Source organism: Haliaeetus leucocephalus, unplaced genomic scaffold (assembly GCF_000737465.1).
Source record: "Haliaeetus leucocephalus isolate CR32 unplaced genomic scaffold, Haliaeetus_leucocephalus-4.0 Scaffold166, whole genome shotgun sequence".
Taxonomy (NCBI): domain Eukaryota; kingdom Metazoa; phylum Chordata; class Aves; order Accipitriformes; family Accipitridae; genus Haliaeetus; species Haliaeetus leucocephalus.
In genome coordinates this window covers 146,516-173,743 of record NW_010972602.1, presented here as the reverse complement: position 1 = coordinate 173,743, position 27,228 = coordinate 146,516, and the positions used below count along the sequence as shown (strand labels likewise).

Below are 27,228 nucleotides of genomic sequence, written 5' to 3'. Positions count from 1 at the left end.
TATCCAGTTATGAATCCTGCTCAGTCCTGTGAGTGCCCACAATGCTATGGTGTCATGGGGGAAAAATGATCCAGGATCGAGTAAGCCTTTTTCTCTTTTTTTTTTTTTTTTTTTTTTTTTTTTTTTTTCAATTAAAATGATTAAACCAAAACCATCTGTCTCTCTCTCTTACTCTTTCAGTAATGATTTTCAGACTTGTAAGGATACAAAATATGTAGCCCAAACCGTATTTTATTCTGATGAATCATCTCGTTAAAGCACAACAAAGTGTTTCTATTTTTACACTTTAAGTTTCGTGATCTTGTCCTCAATATTATAGACTTCCTGCCTAAACACTTTCAAGAGCTATTTTTAATGTATCAAATTCATAGAAAGAATAAACCAAGCTTTTTTTAAATGCTCACACAGCTATAGTCAGTCCTCTTTTGTGCAGTAAAACTCCTAGAGCGAGACCTCATAGGCCAAGTTTCAGCCTGCAGTACTACTTTTTTTTATGACTACATTAAAAAACCCAATGAAAATAGGGGACTGACTGTGAAGCCCCAACAGACCCTTAATAACCACACTGCACTACTATGTGGCATGGTAATACTATTTAGCAACAGGAATAAATCCCTTACTTGTTCCTAAGCAGACAATTTCATAAGTAAATTAAATCTGAAATATTTTAATTCTATGAATAAGATTACCTATATATCTACATCTGCTCGTTAAAACTCTGGTATGTAGAAATAAATATTTGTTGGAATGGGTGTTTTGAGGCATTAAATCTCTTTAAGTTATATCTTCTCTGTAAGGTGGTGCTAGAGACGGAGACATTTTTTCATGAGGGTAAAAAGAAAATTTTTTTTTCTGGAATGAGGATTACACATTTGCAGTATTAGAAGGAAGCATTAATCTTCAAAAAGGTATTTTGTGTTTACAATTACTTTGTTGTATTTCTCTCTATTTATAAATATACATACATATATCATCAGTCTGATCTGTTTGATGAGATGGCTAGCATCACCTTGGTCAATATTAACCTCTTGGGTCACAACATCTGGATGTTGATCAAAATGAGTCAACATCTGTTTGTTATTTTGTATATGTAGAGAAAATATTGCCTCTTGTCAATTAAATACTTGGCAGCAACTTTTCTTCAGAAAGACACTAGTATTTCTTATGTTATCCTTTACCGCAAGTCTCCCCCACTCTGGCTTTTAAGAAACCTGCCACAGTCTTTTAAATATGGCATATATCTAGAACCTATGTATCAAAATGGCATGGTGCCATGATTTGCAAAGAATATTGTGGTCAGCAGGAAAAAAAAAAAAAAAATGCATGCTTTCTAATCATTCTCAACAGTTCTAATGCCAGTATAAGGCTCTCCTGGCCCTGACTGGTTTTAATTTTGCTTCATATAAGGAGGCAAACATATTTACCAGATGTTGTCCTATACTCCAAAGTTGCTTTCCAAATCTTTGGATAAATTACAGCTAGACTTCAAAGAAGTCTGTTACAATTACCTCTCGGACTTTGTCATTTTGCAATAAAACCAAAAAGAAAAACTATTGAAAAGTATTGATAACTATTAAGTATAGCACACAAAATGAAATTGTATTTAAACATTTTGAAATGTATTTCAAGCTACAGCTTTCTGCAGCAGTGCATTCAATAAACCCCTGGGGCTAGTCGTTCAGCTGATGTAAATCAATGTAGCTTCACTGGTGGCAGTGCAGCCACACCAGTTTACACCAGTTTAGGATCTGTCCATTCCAATCTGACCATGGCTCTGCTGTTGCACTTCATTTTTTCCAGTCCACTTGGCAAATACATATACATAAATATATGTATGTATGTATACATGTATGTATGTATTTCTTCCTCCCTAAACATTGCAATGATTGCCCGTGTGTGAATGGTTAGTAAGGGGGCAGAGAGGGAAGCAGGGGCAAGGGTGCTGCGTGGAAGACTCAGCCCTGTACAGTTTCCTTGAACAAAACTGCCTGTTTGAAATCCCTAAAACTTTTGCTGAGGAAGGATGGCAAAGTCCACCCTGAAATGTTCCTGAGGGGTGTTGTATTTACAGCTCCAGAGGGTTTCACACACCAGATGCAGTATAGCAGGGACCTGGGCAGGGACCTCCTGTTGTCCTTCCACTTTGCCTCAGCCTGCGCTCAGAAAGATCATTTGTAGCAGGGCAAGGGCTATGGGCATCTGCAGCTCTTGTGTTCCTGCTCGTCACTGCCAAAGAGGCTGTTTGCTGAGCTGTGCTCTTTTGTTCGCTGAGACATGGACACTTTTCCCTCTGGTCACCACGCAGCTCTCTGGTATGGGCCACCTTTGTTAGCGATGGTCCAGAGCTGCCCTGGGACCAGCTGAGAGATGAACGGGCCCTGTTTCCAGCCTCTGAAGCCCTGCCTTCTCCTTGGGCTAATCAGATTAAGTTAATAGTATAATCTCGTTCATTTTTTAAAATTGGAATCTGTCTTTTTTTAACTTGCAGTACTTTTGCTTGCCTTTCATGAGTTTCTTTATAAAAGCCTAGAGAGCTTGAGGATAAAATTTTCAAAGAACGCTTTGAAAGTAAGAAAGACTTAAACTCTAAGTGACTTGGTTGCTTTCTAAATTTTACTAGGGGTGCATAACCTCCAGTGAACTGCAGTTTTCGAGAGTTTATGGTGTGCTAAGAGCACTAAGAAGATTTTAAAACTGGATGAGTGGAGGCCACCAGTTTAGCCTGACTTTTTTTGTCAGGCTGCGAAGCAGTCTTCCTGGGAAAGCAACTAGAAAATAACAAAGGTGTGCTACTACTAACCTCTTCCACTTTCTTACCGGTTGACATTAAGCTCCAGAGATCCTAAGGGTCATGCTGTTTCATCACCAGTTAAACAGGATTGTTTATGATCATGTTTTCAGCAACCACTTAAAACATGAATGCCAACAGCATTCCCTTACCTGTTGCGCAGCTTGGCCCTGCGTACGGCCGGTAGCAATCACAGTGGTAGCTCAGCCACAAGTTAGTGCAGTGTCCCCTGTTCTGACAAGGGTGGCTTTCACACCAGTCCTTTTTAGCACATCCTGTCCTGACATTTAAAGATGATTCAGGTAATACATTCTCTGGAGTAATAACATTCAAGTCTATTTCAATGTCCTGGAGACAGCCTACAAATGAAGGTGCGGAATGTATATTATAGATGTTAAGTAGAGAGTTGCTGCTAATGTTCCCCACTGGTAAGCCGCCCAAAAACGTGCTCTGAAATGCAAGCATCACGTGATCGTTATCTATCATAGCAGACGTTTTATTGAGACATGATTCTACACAAGAGCTGTCAAGCAAATTAAGAGTAACAGCTCTTGCCAAGGTTACCTCCACTGAATGCCATTCTCCATCACTGACATTATGTGGAATATGCAAAAGAGCCTGTGGCTGGTTATTGACTTGCACAGATAAGTGTAAGTAGCCATTCAGTAGCTCCAGCTTCACAAATGTATTTTTCTCTCCTCGGTAAAACAGAAAAGCTGTAGGCTGCACAGTTTGAAACCTCAGGTTTATATTATAGAAAAATTCCTTTTTAGGGGTCAGGGGATTCTTCAACAAAAGGAAACTCTTTCCTTGAAAGGAAAATGTGGTTATGGTTTCACAGTGTATTCCAGTATACCCAGGTGAACATACACAGCTGAATCCGTGTTGGCCATTTTTTAAGTGTGGGATACATATTCCATTGTTTTGGCATTGCTGATCAGTACAGCCATGGAGAACTTCTGTACAGTTAGAGCCACCGTAATAAATCCCTTCTTTGTCTGCAGGTGGGCAATGGCAAGTGTAATTCCCAGGAAAATTCTCACAGATTCCACCATTTTGGCAAGGGTTAGTGTAACATTCGTTGATATCTTCATCACAGTGAGTACCTGAAGAATAAACAAAGAATTAGACATTCTGGATTGGATAACTGGAGCCCCAAATGACATTTTTAATAACATGTGTTTTATTAAATTATCTTTAATTAGAGGGGAATGTCTGGATAAACAGATGATTGACTCACAAGTCTAAAATATGTTAAATATAAAAATACTATTCACATGCCATGGTTTTCTTGTGCAAAGTATTATATAAAACACTGTAGTAATAATCACATTTTGGAGAAAAGAACCAAACAAATTGACAGTTTTGATATGGATAATGGGATCGAATTGAGATAAACATCACCTCCAAAAGAGGCGATCAAGTGATTGTTTCCCACCTATTCTATAGTAGAAGTCTAGAATGCTTTGAGAGGAACTGAATTATTTATCACATATGAAAAGCCAAGAATTGTTGCTTAATTCATATTCATAATACAGTAAGTTGATGAGCTGGAGTATAGTCTGCTGGTCTTTCCTTCTCTTTCACATTCATTCAAACAGTAGAAGAATTATGGACTAATATTCTTGGTCCCATATGAAACATCTTGGAGCAACAATCTTCAAGTGAGAGCCACTGGTCTTGTAAGTACTTTATGATATAGTGGAACAGACTGACAAGTAGGTGAACATCCCTGAAAAATGTAGTACAGTGAGCTGGCTATCTGAAGAATGAAATTCACAGTGAGTGGGGAGCTGCACAGTGTGACAAGAAGAAATCCAAAGAAGAGCTTAAACCTACATCCTATTGGTGGTCTGGGCAAGATGCAGTGAGATGTGCCCCATCCACAAGGAGTGGAAAGTTGCCACATTTCAAGGTTAGGTGTGTACTGCAGTTATTCACAAAAGAACAACGGATCTCAATTCTTCCAAAAACAAGGCAGCAGTGACTTCTGGGCCATCAGCCATGGTCTCATACTGTGAAGAGAGTTCACTTGGGACATGAGGATCTGAGAGAAGCTGTTGGAGAGGTTTGAACCTGTATGTCCCAGCAGAATAGTCCCCGTACCGTGTTATCTACAGTGGAACTTTCTTTACCTCTCCTATATACAAAATATAAAGCAAGAAAAGATGAAAGAAATATTTTCTCTTGGTGATGAGAGCACTTCCATAGAAGATGGGCAATACAGACTCATATTTCCTCTTCTTCAATATAATGCTTGGCTTCTGGTATATTGGGTAAAAGGAGAGCTCCTCATCTCAACTTCACTGTAATTTGATAGATGTGGCCCAAGTATGTCCACTGGATCAGACTTCACAAAGAAAAACAAATCTGTTCCTCTTGTAAAACTAATCTGTTTATGCCTTTGCACTGTTGTTCCTCCATAAAGTGGTAATTACAGTAACTTCTCCCTTTAGCAATCAAGTGACTGATATGTATGCAATGGATCAGGGAAAAAATCTTGTTTCTTATCTCTCTTGGAAGCAGTCAAAATATCCAAATACTTTTTTGAAAACTCATGCTAAGTGTAACTCCTAACATTTCCTCTTCCCTTCATAGTTATTCTAGAGGAAAAATAAGAAATACTTTGCAGTTAGTTTTCAAACTAGCATCATCAGCACAAAGTAGTTAATAGACATACTAATGCCTGTTCCCACAGCAAAACTGGTGCCTGTAAATTAGATAATGAGGTATGCTGAGACTCACAGAGTTGCAGCTAGGTACCAGGCACCACACCTAGCTTTAAAAACAAATTCTCATCGAGCTTTATTTTTACAGCAAAATGCAGCCATTTTTCATGGAAAATCACAGAGCAGCAGTCAGCCACGAGGAATTGCTTCAAATAGCAGTAGATAAATGTCATTACTCAGGCTAATTCCTTGCATGTCCACTTTATTCAATCACAGTTGTAACTGACCCATCTTGGAGAGGGGTAAGTTAAAGGGGAGCCAGAAGGGAACTGAGAATTGGTTGAGATTTGTTTGAAAGATTAGCAAGAGTGAAGTGGTCATAGCATGTACATAAAAGGCTCTCTCTGCAGTGATCCTCCTCACTCATCAATCTTCAGTTATAGCATATAGTTTCCACTTCAAGCTTCAGATTATCAAATACAGCTAATGTTATCTCCCTGGTCTGGCAGTGGGGTTTAATAATCTCTCTCTGTTTTCCAGCCAGGCTCATATTTATTCCAATGTAAGATGTCTATGTATACCTTAACGTGTAGTGGCATCTGGCAGAAATATGACTCATTGGGACCGACTTTCTCAAAGTGCAGTGCACTTCCCAAACCATTACTGACTGGGGGCCAGAACGATGTCTGCTTTGCCCAGTTTGTGGCAATTTCTGTGTTAATGACTTGTCCTGCTTTTGCTAGTCTAGTATATGAAAAGTGAAGTTACCGTGAGCTGTTCCCTGTTCTGGTCAATGTTTTAGTGTATCTCCTGACTGATATTGCTCCCTACCCTGCTTTGACATTGAGAACAGTGTGTTCACAGGTCTTGGATACAACTCCGTCTTAATGTGATGGCTGTAGCAATGCAGGTTTCTTTGGGTTTTTGTGTCAGAGAGAAAAATTAGTGCAGCCGAGAAGCAGTAGGATCAGGGATGTACTTAGCCTTGTCATAGAGCTTCAGAGTAGTCAGAGCATGCTTAAGGATTTATAGACTGGGAGCCCCTATAAAACCTTTCACAGAAAAAAAATCAGCATAGTGAATGCCTAGATACTTAGTTGCTGCATTTTCAGTAATGGGTGATGACTCTGCGTATATTAGTTTATTATCCCACAGCACATGTGAGGCATCACCTTTGCCTTGTAGCTTGTGGTCTAAGTCACACCTTGCAATAGTGACTTGTCTCTGGAAAGGATGAAACAGATGCATAAACTGAACCCAACTTTACAAAAATGTTTAGTGTCTGTGGTGTTCTCCACTTCATCAAATTAGACGTAAAATTAATGAAATGATTTCATGAGAACGCTAAACTTCTTCATCAGTGTCTAACAAAGAAATAAAACGCGTTTTTTTGAGGAGGTACACGTATTATTGTTAGTGTATTCCTTGCCTATAGGAAATGAATACCATCAGTTATTACATGCAGAGACTATCATAGAGCCACTTAAACACGTGTAATTTCATAAGCATTTCAGTGTCTGAATACAATGCTTTTTTTTAAGTAATGATGTTAATAATATGTTGCAAAATAATTATTTTGCGGGGTTGTGTGTATATAAATACACATGTATACACTTACGTCGATATACCTACTATTTCATAATAAGATTAGCACAAACATAAATATAGGTCATACCAAAACACAAATAATAAGCCATATTTTCATAGCAAGTATAAATAAATCAGCTGTTCTTACAGGCAGTGTTGATATTGCTTGTTATCTGCTGATTGCTATACAAGACCACTGTCACTCAAGATAAAAACACTCTAGATAAAAGGATTAGTCAATATTTATAGAACTGTATAAGCAGTTCAAATAGCTCAGGTTGGAGGAGCAGTTTAGCATGTAAAAAAAAGTATTCTCAAATGATGTAAGACATACCAAAAGCAAGTGCAAGGGGAACTATTATTTTCTTTTCAGTGGTTATATGCATTAGCTCAGCTAAAGATATTTGTGTTTTTAAAGTAAAAAGTAAAGTAAAATCATTCAGCATATTCTCTTCTAAATATATTACACACCTACCTAAAATTTCAGATAATGTGAATATTTTTATCATATTTTTCACTGACACATTATTACTATAGGGTAGCTATTTTCTAACTTTTAACCTCTTAATTAAAATCTGTTTCAAATTTAGCAGCAAAGGTTTCCTACAGAACCAGGATAAAAAAAGCAATTATTCAAGCATAATTCTGCCGAACACCACTAATTTTCATTTTGATCAAACAGTTTTAAAATTATTATCCAAGTTACACTTTTTATACACACGTTTGGTTAGAAATCTGTTTACAGCCTTCTGCCTTTCCTTGACACTATATACATATCAAGCAAGTACAAGCAAGCAGTCTGGATAGATACTACATGTTCAATACAGTCTAAGCGCACATACAATTTCACAAAAAGAAAATATTTACCTGTAAACATTGTCATTAAAATGATATAAACCTGTATCCTAGCTGCAACCATCTTTTTCCGGAGGAAAAAGATCGTTTAGCACTTAAGCAGTCCACAAAGTAAGTTTCTGTGAAATTCAAAACAGTTCCTAGTACAAAGGCTTCCTTTCCAGGGTTAGCTTGCTCCACTTTTGTACCTGCTGATGTAGTCTGATGGTGTATTTTGCCCAAGCCAGATCAACGAGGCTTAAAGTAAGACTCATTAAACTGCTTACGCAGTAGATATGTATTCTACTTAAATTCTTTTTCAGCATGTTCTCTCCGAGTGTACTTACACTAAACTTTGATTGTTTCACAGAAAGGCGTATTTTTAGGATCCATTCAAAATTGATTTGTCACTTTTTGTTGTTTTACAAGGTGTTTTTTAAGACTGTATTTCTTTCATTTTCAAGAGATTTGTTAATCCAGATCAAATCTTTCACGGTCACTGTCATTCAGAGAAACTGTACATTTCAATAAGAAGATAGAAAAGACCTAAAATTGTATCTCGTTTCTTTATTTTATAAAGTATTTTTGTTCCGTTGGCTCTCGTACTACTTACTGGAAATTTATGTCTGTAGATTTTTGAGTGTGCTAAAGACAGGAGAAAAAATATTTACTAAAACATTTTCTTTCTTCAGCTCTTGAACAAGACATTTTGATTTGGACTTACTTTAATGTGAGGAAAATAAGAGTTCAGGAGATTGAACTACTGATTTCTGTGATAATTGAAGCAGCAGACTTTTTTCTTTTCACTATACTTTATTTATGTCATGAATTGCTTAAAATATTGCTAGAGCAATATCTCTTTGTGTAATTAGTGAAATAATTGTAAAGCAAGAAAGTCTTTCCCTGGGTTGGCATTTATACCATCCAGCTGGCATATGGCAAACTGTGGATTCAGATCTTTGTTTTGGCAGTTTCCCATTTTAAAACTTCAACAATGGATCCTGAAGCCTCTCTCAGTCTGTCCCCAAGAAAATGTTGATTTTTGGCAAACGCGTTTTTCAATTTCTTCTTCTCCCTCAACTCATTTATTCATTAATTAGGAAATTCCTGACGTTGCGTCCAATTTGTTCCTAGGTTCACCAAGAGACTCGTACGCAGGATACAGTTTTGGATTCATTTACTCTACAGTTCACCATTGCTTTTATGGCGATGCTCAGAAAACTGCTTCTCCTTCCAGCCTCTGATACAGGCACTGAGTGATTTTTCCTATAATAAATTCAAATACCATGGGGTAAGAATGTCATCCAGACTATTTGAAAGGTAAGTAAGGAACCTTTAAACAAAATAAAGTTCATATTGATAAGTTAGTATGCATGTACTTTGTTAGTAGTGCATATCAGATGTCTTGTGCTACAGCTTGAAGTTTAATATGCATTTTTATTTTGAAAATATCAAGAAAAAGTTGGAGGTTCTTGATAATTGTCAGACCTTTGGGAATATGACCCTGATAGATGTTCTGACGTAAGATTACCAACATACACACTGTCAACAAGTTGGGATAGGCATACACTATTACAGCTCAGTGAAAACATGGAGTTGATGACACTCCAAGACAGAGGAACTTCACACCAGGATATTCAGCAAACTGCCCGAAGCCATGTCAGAACCGCTAGTGGGTGTTTTAAATAAACCTGTCAAGTACAAGTGGGTTACAGAAGGTAGTAGTTACTCTAATTACAGTAAGGGTTTGATACTGTCTTTAATAACATTTTCATATACAAACCAAGGAGAAAAATCTATGTGAAACCACCATAAAGTGGGTATAAAACTTGTGTAATCCTGCCCAGAAAGTAATTTGCAGAGGTTCCCTGTCAAACTGGGAGGCTCTATTGATTATGGTTTGGGATTGTCCTGGGTTTTGCTCTGGTCAGTGTTTTCATAAAAGATGTGGATTATGATACAGAAGGTTTGCTTATTAAGTTGTCTGATAAAGCAGGGTTAAGTGCAACTTTTGAGTGTGTTAAAGACAAAATTACCCTTATAGGTGACCATAACAAGTTGGTGAAATGGTGTGAAAAATATTGGATTCAATTCTGGAGGGAATCATTCAGTTTCTGTAGTCTCAGGCCAGAATAACCAGCAATCAGGTGGAACAATAGTTCCAGTTTACAAAGCATTGGTTATATCTTAGCTGGAATACTGAGTTCACTTTTAGTTCTGCACTGCAAGGAAGATTTGGATCAATTGGAAAGAATTCAGAGGAGAACAATGAGAATAATCACAGGTCTAGAAAATATGGCTTGTGAGGAGAGACTAAAAAAGTAGGGCTGTTCAGTCAAAAGACAAGCAGAGAAAACAGGACACAGCAACAGTCTTTCAGTACAAAAAAAGAGAGCACACTGTTCCCTGAGACCATAGTAAACAAGTGAGGAAGTCATGGGTTTGACCTGCACCGAGGAAGATCCAAGTCAAACTTTAGGAAAATATTTCTAATGATAAGAAGGCAACAAAGCCTTGGCATAAGATATCCACTGGAAGCCATAAGGTCTATTTTGGATCCTTAAAAATAGGTTAGAGACAAAAGTGCAGTGTGACACGAGTCAGCTAATCCTATCGTAGACACAGAGATAGCCCAAATGATACCTGCGTCGTTGTCCCTTCCCATTCTGTTTTTTTCCATGTTTCTATTACTTCCTTGAATAAAATAATTCCCAGCAACTGAGCTGTAGATGTGTCAAACTATACCTGCGCATATATGTATCTATACACATATAGCTATAAAATCCAAGTAGGAGTAAACCTTGGAGAAACTCAAATTGTAGCATACACTTTGGAATATGCTTTATGGAAGATGAAGACAAAGACTTTGCAATAACGCTTCCTCCACCCATATTTTACAGTTTTGGAAATGTCTGTTACAAAATCCTGCATCAGGCAGAAACAATTTTTTTCAAGGGACTCATTAATCCTGAGGCCAGCAGAAAGATCTGGCAGAGCATATATTCTTCATGGCTCCAGGTCTTACCAGACAATCATGAAAATTCTAACTTTGCCACATCTGTGCTGATAATTGCAAAGAGATAATTACTTTTTGCTGGAAGGAGGAAACACACGTTCATGAGTGAGTAAGCGCAAGAAAATAAATTGACCATCTCTATGTCATTGCAATTAAAACTCATGCTTCTGGGCATAAATCAGCTGTCATGGAGGTCAGGAAGCAGGTTTTACTCTTAGGTACATCAGTGTAGAGCCAGTGAGGTATATTTTAATGGATTTTTTTTTCTCCTATTTTTCTTCAGTAAAGAACTGGCTTGTATTGAACTTAATGTGACCAGTGATCTGATCTAGTATGGAAATTTTTGTTGCTGTCTTAACAGGAAAAGCTGATGTAAAATGAAGGACAGAATACAAGGCAGAGCTGGAGCACATGGAAAACTGGAGACTTTAAAACAGTAGAATAATAAGCATTTGCTAACATTGGGCTAATTTGCACATGATACCTTTCACACAGAACTCTAATTTTGTGAAGTTGTAAGACCTTGCTAGTTATTCCTTTATTGCAGACAAATTCACCATTCTGCTATTTTTCCTCTTGCCGTTTGAAATGTACATATAAAGTTAATACTGGCTAGGAAAAAAATTAAAATAGAAATAGAGTTGAGTGACTTGGCTTAATCATTAAATATGTCACTCTAGCTGAGGGATATGGAATTCATAATGTGCTACATTCAGAATGGCATGCTGTAACTCAATCTTTTTAAATGTTGCTGGCCTGAAGCTTCATAGACTAGTTTGAATTTTCAGTAAAAATGTTTTTTTTAAAGTAGTAAACCCCCCGATCCCTTAATCTCTTCAATCATTAAACTTTTTCTGAGAGCAAAGTACTTGGAAATGTTTTTCCATTTGTTTCACATGTTTTGTCACACCTAAAATAGTTTTCATTTAAAAAAAAAAAGAAAAGAAAATCATGTACATTCTGTAGGTGATTAGTTGTTTAGTGAGATCTGGTGTGTTTATTTTATTTTATAAATATTGGAAACAGCCGACAGAGTTAAGCATTGGCTTCAGCTTCTGGGTATATCAGCCAGCCTTTTTCATGAGCCTGCTCTGCAGACTATGAGTGCTCCTTAGGCAAAGTTGTGTGAGCGGCACAGCCAGAGGTCAGGCACATGGAGCCTGTGAATGGCAAGGGGCCATGTCCTAGAAGGGCAGCATGGCAAAACTGTTGCTTGTAGCCTACACCTTCGTCCCATATTTCGATTAACACAGCCAGCCATGTGGATCCAATTGTAGGATTAGGGTCTGAATCTGGAGTAAAGAAAAACTTGGTGAAGAAATATGTCCCTGCGTGGCACTCATTTTCCTTTCATTTCCCTACTTCTACAGTCAGCTTTATATATAGGTAAAAGAGGCAGCTGCTGTTGCATTTGACTGATGGAGGTAAGAAAGAAAATCAAACGGTGGCAGCCAAGTTTTCCCAGGCAGTATCCTTGAGTGGGTTTTCTGGCTGCATGAACGTGTCTGTAGCCATGGCCACGTCATTGATATGAGCTAGGAAGGGTCGATGAGAGGAGGGAGAGCACAATTACAGGGTGTGACAGGTTAAAGTGGAGAAAGGTGATTTATGAACGTTACCATTAAGAAAGAAGAGAAAATAGCAGGTAAGATTTTGGAGATTAAACAGATGAAAAAGTAGAGAAAAATATGAATGGGGAAAAAGGAATTGGAAATACCTGGTATAATCAATGGTACACCCGAAGATACTTGTGTTGGCATTTGAGACAGTGTTCTTGTTAGACACACAGGCATATATGGGTAGTAAGTGTGTATGTGTATGACCATTAATCTATATAGGAAACGTGATGGATGCTTAGAAAGACTGAAGATCAGAGATAAGGTCTACACAGAGGTCTGAGCTAAAATTGGGAGTGGAGAAAGGAGACCACAGGAGCAATGCCAAAGACAAAAGACTGAAAAAAAATTGAGAAAAAAAACAGTCATCAAATTTTTCTAATTAAATAGTCATGTGCATTGGAGCAGAGAAGTCATTTCACAAAATGTAGAGAATTAAGATAGAATCATAGAAAAATTTAGATTGAGAGGGACCTTCGAAGGTTATCATCTGGTCAAATGCTTCACTCAAAGGGTCAGGACATCATCCAGAGAAGAAATTGGAATAGCGGGTTTCAGAGAATTTGATTAGGTTATACCTGATTATGGACCTGATATTTGGAAGCCAAAGAAAGATATCTGGTGTTCTACTTCCAGTACATTTTTTCTGTGTTCTTTAAGATGTAAAAAGAGGATATATAATTCAGGAATTTTTCATGTTTTACCTTTTAAAATCTGTGGTAAGACTGTCAAATTCAAAGCATTAATGATCTGATTTGCATTTTTGTAGATTTATGAGCTTGTACATACAGATGATGTGTGTGCATTTGAACTGAAGTATATCCAGAGGGATCTTAAAACAACCAATACCTTTGAGTTGTTTAATTAGATCATACAAGGTCATGTTTCATTGACTTGAAAATCTGTTTGGAGCATATGATTCACTTTGGAACTGGAAAACAAATTAATTTTGTAGTCCTACAAACACTTAAGGGCTTTAAAAGAGTGCTTGCTGTTGATGAACATATCCATTGAGAAATGTATGCTGTGTCTAGTCTCCCCTAAAAGGGATTTTCTACTTCGTCTCTTGTTGGCTGCTTCCTATTTGTTTTAACTGAGGTAGGCAAGCACAGCCACTGTGCTGTCTAGTGTGAAACGGCTTCTGCCCTGGAAACGGTGCTTTGAAAAATTTCAGTCATTTGCAAGATGATTTTCTCATTTTGTTAAAACCAGTGTGAATCTCCACAACATACAAAAGTGACTGTATTTACATAACTTCATTGTCAGTCCATATTGAAACAAACTGAAAAAGCCAGTAGGCTAGAAAATCATAGTTTTAATAGGCCCTATAGAGCTTAACTGAGAATGGAGACCTGAGAATAGAAAAATATAAAATATGAATGTGTGAACATACATAACATGTTTATGTTGCCTGTATTTTGAGCTGTGCATAGCATAGCTGTATAAATAGCATGAATATGATCTCTATTTATGCTGTGTATAACTACGCTTCTCTATTCCTACAGTATATATTTCTACACAATTTAATATCACATTAGATACAGAAAAACAAGTCATTTACCCTGAACTATCCACTTCTAAAATTTTTTTGTAAGGCGGTTACTCTACCTGATGTACGTTTTCTTTCTTGTGTAAATAACTGTGACTTCCTATAGAGCAGATGTGGATGCACATGCTTAGACTTTGGACTGTGATCTTTCAGTCCAGTTCTGTATCAATGGGAATGGCAGAATATCATACCTCTTTTCACTTCAACAGTGGTGTTCATTTCTCTCATTCCCTGCAATGTTAGTTGTCTTGCAAAGTGAAAACTCATCTAAACAATGGCTTTGTTTATTCAAGGTTTCATATGCTTTACCCATCTTGAAGCTGGGAAGCCTGAGACCCAAACTAGCTTCACTGTTGCTAGGTCACATAACAATCCCAATGGCAATGGGATAGCATGGACTTCAGCTGAGATTGTGTGTGCTTGCCATGGTCTGCTGGCTGCTTTATTGGGGGATTTCCTGGGTCATGCTATGGGTATGTGATTTAGCTAGATAAAATCTAGGTTTTGTATGTCTTTATGTGCTACAGTTAACTTCTGTAGCTGTGCAGAATGTGTTCACAGTACAGCATTCAAATAGTTTTCTTTGTTAGTATAGGTAGTGATTTACCATGATGTTCTGGCCTCACAAACAGGCCTAATAACAGATTCTGAACCCTCCTTGTTAAGAAAAAATGGTGCCTATAGGACCATGACTACAGCCATAATTGTATTGATCACTATGATTCTCTGTAATAGTGTCGTGTTGTTAACACAGCCAGACTCGAAGAATTACAGTGGTGGGAGAGCAATCTGAATCAGATCCACTGAATCTATTTCTAGTGGTTAATTATCAGCATAAATTAGCTGTCTATACTAGGGTTTTTTTCCTTCTCTCTGAGACTGTTTATTGAAAGTGCAAAGTTCATTGTCAGCAAGGGAAAGAGTGTGCTTTACTTAATCAAGTTCTGTACACAATCAGCAGAAGTCCTTTTCTAAGTTAATTCAAATATTTTTTTAAAAGGGATCAGCAGCCAGGTGATCAGTAAAAGGTGAGCTTAACTTCTTTGAAACTCTCCTTGTACCTGAAAAAATCAGTCTGGGTACCTAAACAGAAGCAGGTTGTGCCTTACCTGTAGTCACCTCAGAGTTTATTTCAAACAGTGCAAATAAGAAGACATAAAAATACTAGGCTTTATCACTTGTTCCTCGTATTAGCAAACACTGAATAATTAAGAGCTAGCTGCTACAGGGAACAATTCATATAAGAGTTTTTATGTAGTATATCACATAAAATTAATTTTGGTGCTTACTTTACCAGCTTATTTTTATTACTCAGTGTCCAAACATACTCTTTATATCCTTGAGAAGACCTTAGACCTGGGACTCAACAGTGATAATTAATTGCCAGCAAACTATAAAACTCCTGAGTCCAATCTAGCAAAAGGATTAAAGTGGTTTTTTTTTATTTATTGACAATTAAAATTGGAATTGTATATATGTATACATATATATATATGTGTATACAAAATTGGGAAGAGTTCTTTACACACCAGAGAGTTGTGCCTCCATTCAGAGGGACCTCAACAGGCTGGAGAAACAGGCAATCTTCAGGAACCTCATGAAGTTCTGCAAAGGGATTTGCAAAGCCCTGCATCTGAGGACAAATTACCCCATCCACCAGTACACAGCTGGCTGGAAAGCAGTTTTGCCATGCTGGTGAACAAGTTGGACGTGAGCCAGCAGTGTGCCCTTGCAGCAAAGAGGGCCAACAGCCTCCTGGGCTGTATTAGGAAGCGTGTTGCCAGCAGGTCAAGGGAGGTGGCTTCACCTCTACTCAGCACTGGTGAGACCACATCAAGTCCAGGTCTCGGCTCCCCAGGTACAAGAAAGAAGTGGACGTACTGGAGCAGGTCCAGCAAAGGGCTGTCATGAGGAGAGGCTGAGAGAGCTGGGGTTGCTCAGAAGTTGAAATGAAAGTAAATTTTAAAGGCAGTTAAACCACGACAGCAGGACATAGCATTTCAAAGAAAAAAAACCACATTTAAACTTCTCCCCAATTCACCTGTTCCTTTCCCTTGAAGAACTCTATATTGCCTGATCTCGTGACCATGATTGTTCTCATGCATGCAATTCTTCTTGGGACCTAATCATGTATGTGTGAGCCTCAGCTGTACAGATATCCTGCTTTTAAATTTAAAATGTTGTGTGTTGTTAAATAATCCTTTATAACAAGTACAGGTGGGAAATTTGAGACATACTTGCACTGTAAAAGTTAAGAAGGATTCTTTACTCCATTCCCCCTGTATATAGGCTTGGCAGCGTTAATTCAGGAAGGTTTAGAAGATTATGTGTACATGACAGCCCTCAGGATTTCCATCATTGTGATTTTCTTTCCCACTCCTTTTTTTTGAAGAGCATAATGACCTATGACAACTAAGCTTTATTCTCTGTGGAGTCTGACATTGCTTCTGTTTAATGGATCAGACAGTTTGTGATACATCAGTACAAGGCACTTTCTTCCCCATGTCAACCTAGGGTACCTCTTCAATATTTCCCATCTGTGCTGACCTATGTGATCAAGAGGTCATGTCCTGAAGTCAAACCCAGAATTGAAACACTCACTTCTACCACAGGCCAGACTATTAATGTAACCCATTTAATTTACATCAAGTTGGAATTTGACATTCAATTTCTCAGTCCAGAAGCAATTATTTTTAAAGGAACATGCCAGCAATATTGCTTGGCTTAGAACAGCGAAAGTTCAAAAGGGTAAAAAACATTTCACACCATAAATAAAGAATTGATTATACTTGAAAACAAAGTTTGTAATTACTACTGACATTTTTAAGCCTAGATGAAGTGCCTTTTATGCTTTAAAAACTGATGTCATTTATGCCACTGGCATTATGGGAACCTTACGTAAGGGTCTGAAATAGTACTTTGCTGGTATTTTAAGGATCAAGAGGAAAACATGAATATTTTGCACAATGCTTTGGGTCAAACACATATTTTTTGTCAAGAAAGGGTGCAAAATTCATTGTGGGTGCTTAGCCTTTAGATCTGCCTCCTTGCACCCCCATAGCTCCATCAGCAAGGCCACTGGTGTAATCAGTAAAACCCAATACTTTGGGATGGAAAATTATGTTGTTCTTCTCGTGTGAAAGCCAAGCCTTCAAGGTGCTAACAGATTTTAACTAGGAATAGCCCTGATCTGGGTCATCAAACTACTCTTCTGTACTTAAAACTGTAGTGCTTGTTTTTTCCATAGCTCTTACAGCCCTGAGTGGACTTTGCATGACTGTCAGAAGACCAATATCCCTGAACTCCATGTGGAAGATTCTGCTGATCAAACTGTTGGTGCAAAAGCTAAAAATTGATGTTAAGAATTTGGACTAGCAAACGGTGTTCATCATGAAGTCTTTGAGAAATAGCATCTTTCAGATCAGGCTCTAATGACTGTGTTGAAATATCAGCTAAAACTAGATTTTGCTAATAAGTAGCAGATGCTACATATAGGCAGTATTTCGTGCTCCCTCTACTGGCTAATAGGTACAGAAGGAGTACAGAGAAGTTTCTTGGTTCTCTAAGAGCCCTTAGATCTCTCAGAGCTCTGCTGGTACCAAAATGCTGATGCTAGTTCAAACAAATTGCATATTTTCACATATTAGGGCAACTTATACCTTTTTTGGGGGTAATACAAATAGCAGTTTACCAAGTAAAGCCCTTTACCAAGGGTGAATGAGAATGCCATCCCACTGCTGTGAGTTATTTGGGGATCTTTATATGTGAGAAATGGCATTTCAAAAGCATGTAAAAATCTGCGAGCATGAAAACAGAGTAGCTAAGCTATATCAAAACCATAACCTCTACAAGAATGAAGTGATGAATGGCACTGTACCATTTATATTTGATGCCTTAGCAAGATAATAGCAGTCTGCATACTTTAATCTTAAATAAGTTTACTCATGCATCTTGACTTTTTATCTGACTATAGGCCAATATAGCTTTCATAACAAATATATACAGGACTGGCATGCAAACATCACACATTTCCCACTGTCAGAAGCAATGCAATTAAAATAATTAATTAGTAATTAAGACCAACATAAACTCTGCTCATTAACAAGCATACACATGGCATGCTGCTAATCTTGCAGAAAGGAACGAAGACAAATCTTTCATTCTTACCAAAAAACAATCCAGCCAGAAAACTGCACTTCAAAATAAAAAAGATTAAAGTTGTGGACCTTTTTAATTAGTGATCAAAGAAAGGCTTTCTATAAGCAGAGCAATAAAATACTCTGAAGCAGCTGTTATGTATATGTTTACATATATATATATGTGTATTAGCGCATGTGTGTCTGTGTACATGCATTTATATATACATACATATGGTTCAGAACTACTTGCCCATGTGCTATTTCTGACTGAACTCCAGCTTCTCCAATGTCACTCCTGAGTTCCTCTGTGATGGGGGAAAAGAGGAGCAATGCCTCTTAAATGTTTGGTTGTATAATTTACTGTATTTCCAATAAACTGGATTTTAATGGGTTCACAATGGTGAGATTATTAAAGCTGTTTTCAAAAGCATCTGTTGAGTAAAACATTGAACTATTAAATTGGGTCATTTTGTTTATCGCTTGACATTTGACCTGAAATATTCCATAAATTAGAATGTATTGAGGAAGTAAAATATATTAGTCCCATAGCACAGGTCTTCTCTTTAGTGTCTACTTGTTAAGCACTTTCTCCAGATTAGTGAAAACTGTACAGTGTCTAGATTTAAAGAAAGTTCATTTCTGTTTGGGGAAAAGTTGTGCATCTGCTTGACTTTGCAATTTGACTGTAATTCAACCAGAATGATGTAGGCCTGTACAATACAATGCTAAAAAGCATATGCTGTAAAGTAGCTCCTGAGATGGGCAATCACCTTCTTAAGAAGATGAGCAAAGTTCTGCTGTCAGTTTAGTATGTGCAATACCTTTGATTTTACCAGGGTTTCTGCATGGTTATCACTTAGACCACACTTTAATCTCTACTTTCATTAGTGGTTGTCTTTGCCATTGTATGTATGTGTATATGCAAGAAATGCCTCTCTTTAGGAAACGTATAGGATTATCTGTAGTGCCAGGGTGTGCTAGACACACAGAACTAGCATTGGGATGTATATCAGGAGATACACAGCAGTTTCTGTTTATATTAGGGAAATGAAGATTACTGGTTTTTCAACAACAGGAAAAGTAGGGAAAAATGTGTCCTATGTTTGGTTCCAGGCGTGTAACTTGTTGCTGGGCTGGGCCAAAGCAAGCACGAAATGAAAAGGCCAAAGAGATTGTTCAATAGGGAAAGGTGGAACTGAGTGAATTCATAAACTCAGCCAAAAGGTGGCAAAACTGGATTCTAAGAGACTATAAATATCTGATGTATGCCAATTAAAAAGGCTAGGAAAGGTTTATTCACAGTATTAAGAAAGAAATCAAAAAGGTAAGTAGGCAGAGCCTGAAGACAGCCCCAGAAGGAAAATTCTTACTAGAGATTTAGACTAGTTTTAACAAGTAGTCAATCAGATGATGGAATGACCCACCAGGAATGAGTGTCAGGAAAATAATAGGTGCTTGAAAAACATTATTCCTGCTGCCAAATAATATACAACTGCCTTTTTTTTTGCCCTTTTTTTTTATTTATTTTTTTTTTTAAAGCACTTTCTGCCAGGTACTGGACTTACAGATACCTTAAATCTAAGGACATTATCTGTCTGTGTGTTGCAAGATCTGGGAGCTTATGGACTAAAAGCCATTCATCCCCTCCTCCTTCCCTTCAAGGAAAGAAGCTTTTCATGCTAAAAAGTGTTTATGTGCAACACTGTTCAACACAGAGAGATGTGACAGATTCAAAATATCCACTGCTTGCAGGCTCTGTCAATCACGTCGGACTACATTATACAACTTAACATATCAGTGTAACTAGAGAAAATAGATCATAGTAATGATGGGTCAGCTGTCAAATTTTAAAGCATAAAACTCTATACATGTTCTGAAATAATATTGGTAGATGCTTTCTAGTGTTTTAATTTAATGTATTTCTAATTCAGAAAAAAACCCAAACATCTTGACATTTGTGCATTCTTTTGGTGCTGTATAATGCAGAAGTGATGGCTGCGATCTCTTTGCATTTCCAGTGCAACTTGCAACAAGAAAAGGAGATAAATTTCTTGTGTAATACATATTTCTCAAGAAAAAACATACATAGGTATATCTGGGGCTTAAATATCATTCTCAGAGTTGCAAACAAATTGTCAGGTCTGGGGGTTAATTCTGTAAAGCATTGTCATTAAAAGCTTGAGGGGACCTTTCTTAATGATCATGGTTCAGCTTTTACAAAATTTTAACACAGATCATCATTGCCAGTAAAAATACTCTTCTGTCAAAAGGTCCCCTTGTACAATAGAAATAATAGGGACAAGCTGAAGTTTCAATAAAGCTGAATTTCATTTCATTAAAAGGAGTCCTCTGCATAGTTAGCACCCATGCTAGGTTCGTATTTTGTACCTAGGATCTGAAACTATTTCAGTCTCTACTTGGAGCACGTTAAACATGGTAACTGGATCTGGTAATGATGTACAAATACATCCTCCATGGGTTGTTGTAAGACTCCACTGTTCATAAGGTAATGTCATAACTTATGATCATACTGGACCTTAGCCTTTTTTTCTGTTTTTCTGAAGTGGGGATAACACTTATGTACTTTACAGTAATGATATATGACTGAATTTGCTTGTATTCATGAAATGTTCAGACTTCAGTGAGGCAAAACCCAACCTGCAGAACACTGTAGTAAATACAGAAAGATTATCAGGTGGTATCAATATCGCTTACAGATACATGCTGCTGTTCTCTGAAGTGTCTCCCACATCAGAATTCTTTAACCAGTGATAAACACTAGGTAACCATTACAACCAGAGTCGGTGCATTTAAACAATAGCTCTTGCAATCTGCTGCCATGCAGGGGGGCAAGTTAAGTCACAAGAAGATTAATTTTTGCAAAAAATGCTATTAGGCTTTCATAAAGTATCTCAAGATACAGGCTGTTATAAAAAGAGCTGTCATGAATAACGCAAGTCAGTCTTAGCTGCTCTGGTGATTTATATGGCTGAAGAATGTAAAAATTAACACTTTCTTGCACTAAATGATATTTCTTACAGTTGTTGAAGAGGAGTACTTCCTACAGTAGAAATGAAATAGAAATGTCCCATGAGTTCTATAATGGAAACTGGTAAAGGAATGGCAAATTCATAAATTTCTCCAGATATAGCCTAATTTCAGTGCTGCCATCAATGTTCTGAGGTATGCTTCCTTCATATGGCTATTATGGTACAGAGTGTGCGAATTGTGAGTTCAACCTCAGCTTTCCTTCTGGGGTACTATCCAGAGAAAGACTAATTAGACTAACCTAATGATGAGTTTGGTCTGGGAGCTAAGCTTATGAGAATTGATTAGTGCTTATTGCAAAGAAAGCAGTTTGATCAATAGTGAATAAAGAGACAAGCAAGAAACTAGTGAGCATTCTGCATTCTTGGAGTCTGAAACCATTTGCAAAGCTGTCCACCTCTTTCCTTGGAGTAGTCCACAGGCCAGGGCTAAAGGATACACTCTGTCATTCAAAGACAATATCATGACCAGTTCCAAAAATTAAGAAAAAAGAGGAAAAGGAAGAACTCTGTTACAAAAGTAGAGGAGGAGGGGAAAACTGAGAAGGAACCAATTCTGATGACAATGTGAACATCTCCTTACCAGGATGCTACGGGTTGAAGAAATGTTAAATAGTATTAGCAGATAGAATCATTAAAAGCCTGTCCAAATGTTCTTTCAAGATCAGAGGCTTTAGCAGAGATGGAAAAAGTACTTTTAAAGTGCTAATTGTCTTTTTTTGTGTACGTTTTTTACAGGCAGCCAGTGCCTGCCAGGCCCTGAGGGCATCCTGTGTTGAACAGAGGAATATATGGAGATCACAGAGTCTGAAATGGAGATAGGGCAGCACTGGAGAAATATTTCTAGCAAAGCAGTAACTTCTTTCCCACGCTCAGAAAATAGTGACACTTTTTCATGTTTTGCTGCACAACTGCCCAGCACCACAAAGTTGATTTTGTAAGGGAACCTTTCACAGCAGTCTAACAGTGTAAAAGGGATCCTGTACTGATTGTGAATCGAATTTAGGTAGAAAAGATGTATGTTTGCATCCCTGTTACAGCCTCTCTGCAGTTCAGAGTGGTAAGAAGCCTACATATATACATCAAGCCCTAGTTCTGTTTTTCAGCGATTCACATGTGTAGTACTTGTATTTGGAATTTCACCTTAAACCAGCTAACCTTGAACGGGTGCTTGGTAGTACCAGCATTTTCCTTCTTGAACCTTTGCTTTTATGGGAATAATACTTAGCTAACAATACCTCCAGACCTGTTAATTTTGAACCTGAGTGCCTGCCTTGCCTGTGGGAGAAGCCTGAGTCTCACTGAAAAGATGAGCAGTGCCCTTGAAATCTTCTTAATTTAAAAATTGTCTTGTCTCTCTGTATCTCCTCTTTTTTTATCCTTATTCTTTCCTTGAACAGTTTTGTCTTCTTCTAAGGTCTCAGAATCAAGAGAAAATAAGTGAATTAACCTGGTGTAATGGACGAATGATTGACTACCATGGTGTGAACTGCTCAAGGACAGATGAGGAAATAAAGGAAAAAATAAAATTTGGAGTTTGAGGACAAGATGAGAACGCTGTTATTCATCTGCTGGATTTGATTTTTGTAAGACTCACATCACTTTATATATGTAAGAAAGATAGCAGCTCTGTGATCATTGTACTGATGGTTAAGAAGGGGATAAAGAAACCAAAAATATATGTATGTATTTTAATCTTCCCAAGTTAGTGATAATGTGCCTACTATCCTACCCATTACTCACAAATAATATTCATGTCTGTATAATATTGTCACAGGCCAAGGGAGGGAGAGGAGTACAGCTGGCTGAGACATAGTCTCCCCTGTTGTCTGCTGGGTGGTCTGCCTATAGCCGCATCTAAAGATGTGCAGGGAAATGAAAGCCCGATGCCCTGCGTGCTTCTGTGTTTCTTTCACCCTGGCTTAAGTGCAGAATGAGCGTCCAAATGATTCAGTTTTTAAGCACTGGTCCCATGATGTTCACAGTTCAGTATCTTGGTTGAGATTTTCTTTAGCTAGTTGAGTGTTCAGCACTCTCCCACACTGGCCATTTATCTGCCTCATCTTCTGGCTCCAGGAGACAGTTTCTTTCCCCCTTGCATATGCCAGGAATTCAATATGCATATGACACCAGTCTGATCATATAATTTTCTCTTGCAGCAGTCCAACAGACTGGGAAAAGGGCCAAGGAAATTTAAAAAGGAAAAACAGAAAACAAGACAAATAAACGAAAAGGCCAAAAAAACACTTAGGAATTCATGATGCCAAAGCAAGCAGCAGTGCTGCTGGCACAGCTGGCACATAGCAGATAGCAAGACACCAGAAGTGGTAAGGTCCTCAGAAGCCAGTGCTCATCTGCATGTCAGCAGGCAGCAGGCACCACGCCTACAAACGAGCTAGTGGGCTTTGCTCCTCTTATGCTCGTGCTGCTGAAGCAAAATGGATGGTCTTCATCCCTGCTAGCAGCACCGTCCCACCCACCTGGGGACCATGGGCAGCATGGCTTTTGAGGCACGAGCGGCAGGACCCGCCTGCCTTGCACACTCACCACTCCTTGGGCTCAGTTCAGCACTGGAATGTGTCACTTGATAGACCTTGCAAGTTGAGAAGGTCTTTAATTTTGACATGGTGTTAAGTTTATTACAACCTGGTGAAATAAGTCACTACCAAATCCATAGCTCTGCCCTCCTCCTTTCCCATGTGTTTTCATGAACGTGAAAAGTTTAACCTTTCAAGTAAGAGTCTTTTTAAAAAATGTGCAGTGCTAGAGCAATACAATATATCCATGGTATGAAAGGACACAGTTCTCGGGTAACTACTGCCTTTAGCTAGCAGTAACAAATCACAAGCCCTTTAAACGAAAGCCCAATCTATTAAAAGTACTGTTGTGCTAGGGGACCAGAAGACCGAGGTAATATAAAAAATCTAGGGCTTGCTACTGCAGAAGTACTGAGACCTCTTGAAATCTGAGTATCCCTGAACCCTTTGATTTAAAAGGGCGCTGGAGAAGTTTAACTCTTCATAGAACCTGCGCAGAAATTTTCTATCTTGAATCTGGGATGAGACATATATCCAGTGGCTTCAAAGGGTTTCTGGCGGAGATAAAGTCTCCAGACTGGGATTTTTATTTTTTTACTTTTAAGAATCAAATTGTGTAAATAATTTTGTTTGCAGATTTGTTCCTTCCAAGACTTTTAGTAGGACTACTGACTACTTTTCAAGTCACCTGAACAATCACTATCTATAACAAGATACTGCCAGATAATATTTATTCCTTTCTCCCAGCTGGGTGGGGAAATATTTTATCCTGACATAAACATGTGTTTAGCCTCCATTATCTCCTGCCCTTGGGGCTAAACCTGTAGTCCAAAAGGTAGATATTCTCAGGTTTCAGTTGAATTACAGTAATTTGTTTGCAATCTTATCCAGCAAGTTCAAAGATGCCATTTTATGCTTGTTACAAAATTGGCTGCTTGTTGCAAAACTGGCAACCATCCTCAATTTAATGACATCTTTCCATTGATTTCAATGCCTTTTGGATCAGGCCCTCGCAATGCAGGGTATGTGGATTATTATTTCTTCATATTACCCTGGACAGTGAAGACTATAATGTTCTGTGAGTGCTTTACTGAGGAAAGAGGCATAATAAAATAGTGAATGTGACTTATTAAAGAAAATCTTTGTTCCATTTCAATACAAATCTGAGGCTTTATATCTAAAGCGCATTCGGGTGTTAAGGCTGGAAGACCTCCTGGTTTACAGCCGCAGAAATGTAGGACTTTGGCCGTCAGTGAAATGCTCTGATACCCAGATGAAAGGATCTGACCTTTTTTCCAGTTGACTGTTAGTTCATATATATTAGACAAGCACCCATATACTAAGTGATCCTGATCAAGGATTCATTGGCTATCTTAAATCATACTACTGCTATCAACTCTAATCCTAAATCTTCTTTAAGTCCTATTAAAACATGTGGTTTATTTATTATGAATTTGGCTATAATTGGAGAAATTACTTATCGCTGTCAGAAGTGAATGTTTGCATTCCACCCTATCGGCCTTTTGTGTCAATGCTTCCGACACAGGAGGAGGCTGAGGATCATTTTGAGCACTTTCTACTTCCAGATTACCTGGGAGAAGGGGCAGAGACAAAAGCACAGTGCTACGGGGCAGGGGGGTTGGGACTGGGGAGGTTGGCTACATTGTACCTAAGGGCTGTTAGAGCAAAGCCTGGGAGTCTAGGATGCTAGGTGCCAGTTAGAGCAATCCTGCTGTTTTCTCGATAAATATGTAAATGATTTACATATGTAAAATATGACTATGTTGTATCTCACATAGGCCAGTGAAAAAGAAGAGTTTAAAATTTAGGCCCTGCTGAAAAACAAAGGCAGGGAAGGAGCTGACAAGAGTAGCAAGATTAACCTTGTTTTGCCACTATTTTGCAGCATGTTACTGAATGACAGTTCACATGCAGCTTTTACAGCCATCCCTGTTAAATATTATGTTATTCCTACCTCCAGCTATCTGGGTACATTTTTTGGTAAGAATAACTGTTTTGGTTTTTTTTCTAATGAAAGTAATATATAGCATCCAACAGGTATGTGGATAGCTAAACTTACCTAAGGTTTAAAAAATTTAATGTAATTTGCATATGAAGTCAGCAGAAATTTCAGGGTGTCTAAGACTTCTCTCAGTCTTGCTTTGGAGAATCCTGCATTGTGATTGAGGAGCTTAGCTATTGAAAAAATTGAGTTAAGATTAATAGATTTACTTAGATTCAGCCATTTTTTCAGACCAGGTAGAGTCTGCCTGTACTCCCTGGGGAGTAAAAGAGTCCTCCATGTGAATGAAACCAGCAGAATCACGACCCAAATCAGGCAAACAAGACAGCTGAGGGCAACTGATAAGGAAATGAGAAGATAAAGGCTGATTAAACAAAGGAACACCTTCTGGGTTGTCTTACGGAGGGTAGAAGTTTTTAAATTAGGGCAGGGAAAGAAACTTGAGAGCTGGACGTCGCTGGGAAGAAGCGAAGACAAAGAAGTGGCATGTGAAGAGGTAAGGGTGCTTAGGACAGCCTGGGGGATACCTTAAGCCTTAGCAGAAGCCTCATATTATACTCTCTTAGGCAGAACAAAAGAACAACAGCAACACTTAGTGACAGGATAGGGAAGGGCAGTTAAGGGGAAGGGATGGAACAAAAGCAAACAAGTCTCAATACCACTTTGAAGAAAAATAAATTGGGAATTCAGAGTGAAAGTTGTGCTCTCCGTATACTTTTGTACTTGCTATGTTGGAGACAGCAGCCATGCAACTCACTGGGAGACACAGGGAAGTTTATAAGCTGCTCAGGAGATGAACAGAATGAAAAAGTGAAGGCTGCTAAATTAATCCAGCTATTAATTATTTTTTCCTTCAGAAGGTACAAGAGAATGGAGTTGACAGAAGAATACTGTAGACCCAGAAGCATACAATCAAAACCCGACTTGTTTGTGGCTGTGCTGAATAGTGCCTGCCGTGTTAAATGCAAATCTTAACACATTTTTTTTAGGATTATGGTTATCTGTAATTTTGACAGTTTTTTCCCTTAAGAACACAGCTATGCACACAACTTGAAATTATTTTTCATTTAAGCTGTAGAATACCACCAACACGCTTACACTGCCACATTTACGCAAAACGTTGCCCTGTGCTCGGGCAAGGAAGCACTCCTGCCAGTCCCCAGTGCTGCTATGTAGAACCGCTTGAGCAGTGTATGGACAGAAGCATCGCAAGCTTGGGAGTGTTTTTTCCCGGCTGCTTTATGAAAACGCGCTCTCACTTATTATTTATCGTTTTCATTCACGTAATACAGTACCTGTGCACGGTGGATTTCAAACTCACGATAAGACACCTGCTAACCGAAGCTTATGGCGTAATTCAGGCCAACGCGGGCGTCAGCGATGAAGCTCGGCGGACCAGGTGGCGGAGGAGCCCCTCCCCCCC

At 38.3% G+C, this 27,228-nt stretch overlaps 1 protein-coding gene across 1 annotated transcript in view; it reads right to left on the bottom strand.

Moving 5' to 3' along the window:
- The window catches only part of CRB1 (crumbs family member 1, photoreceptor morphogenesis associated), a 99,972-nt gene that overhangs the window by 35,196 nt on the left and 37,548 nt on the right, over positions 1-27,228 (bottom strand). The window contains exon 6 of the mRNA XM_010563439.1: positions 2,941-3,894. Within this exon, the coding sequence (XP_010561741.1) occupies positions 2,941-3,894 (954 nt within the window). The remainder of the gene's footprint in view (positions 1-2,940; positions 3,895-27,228) is intronic.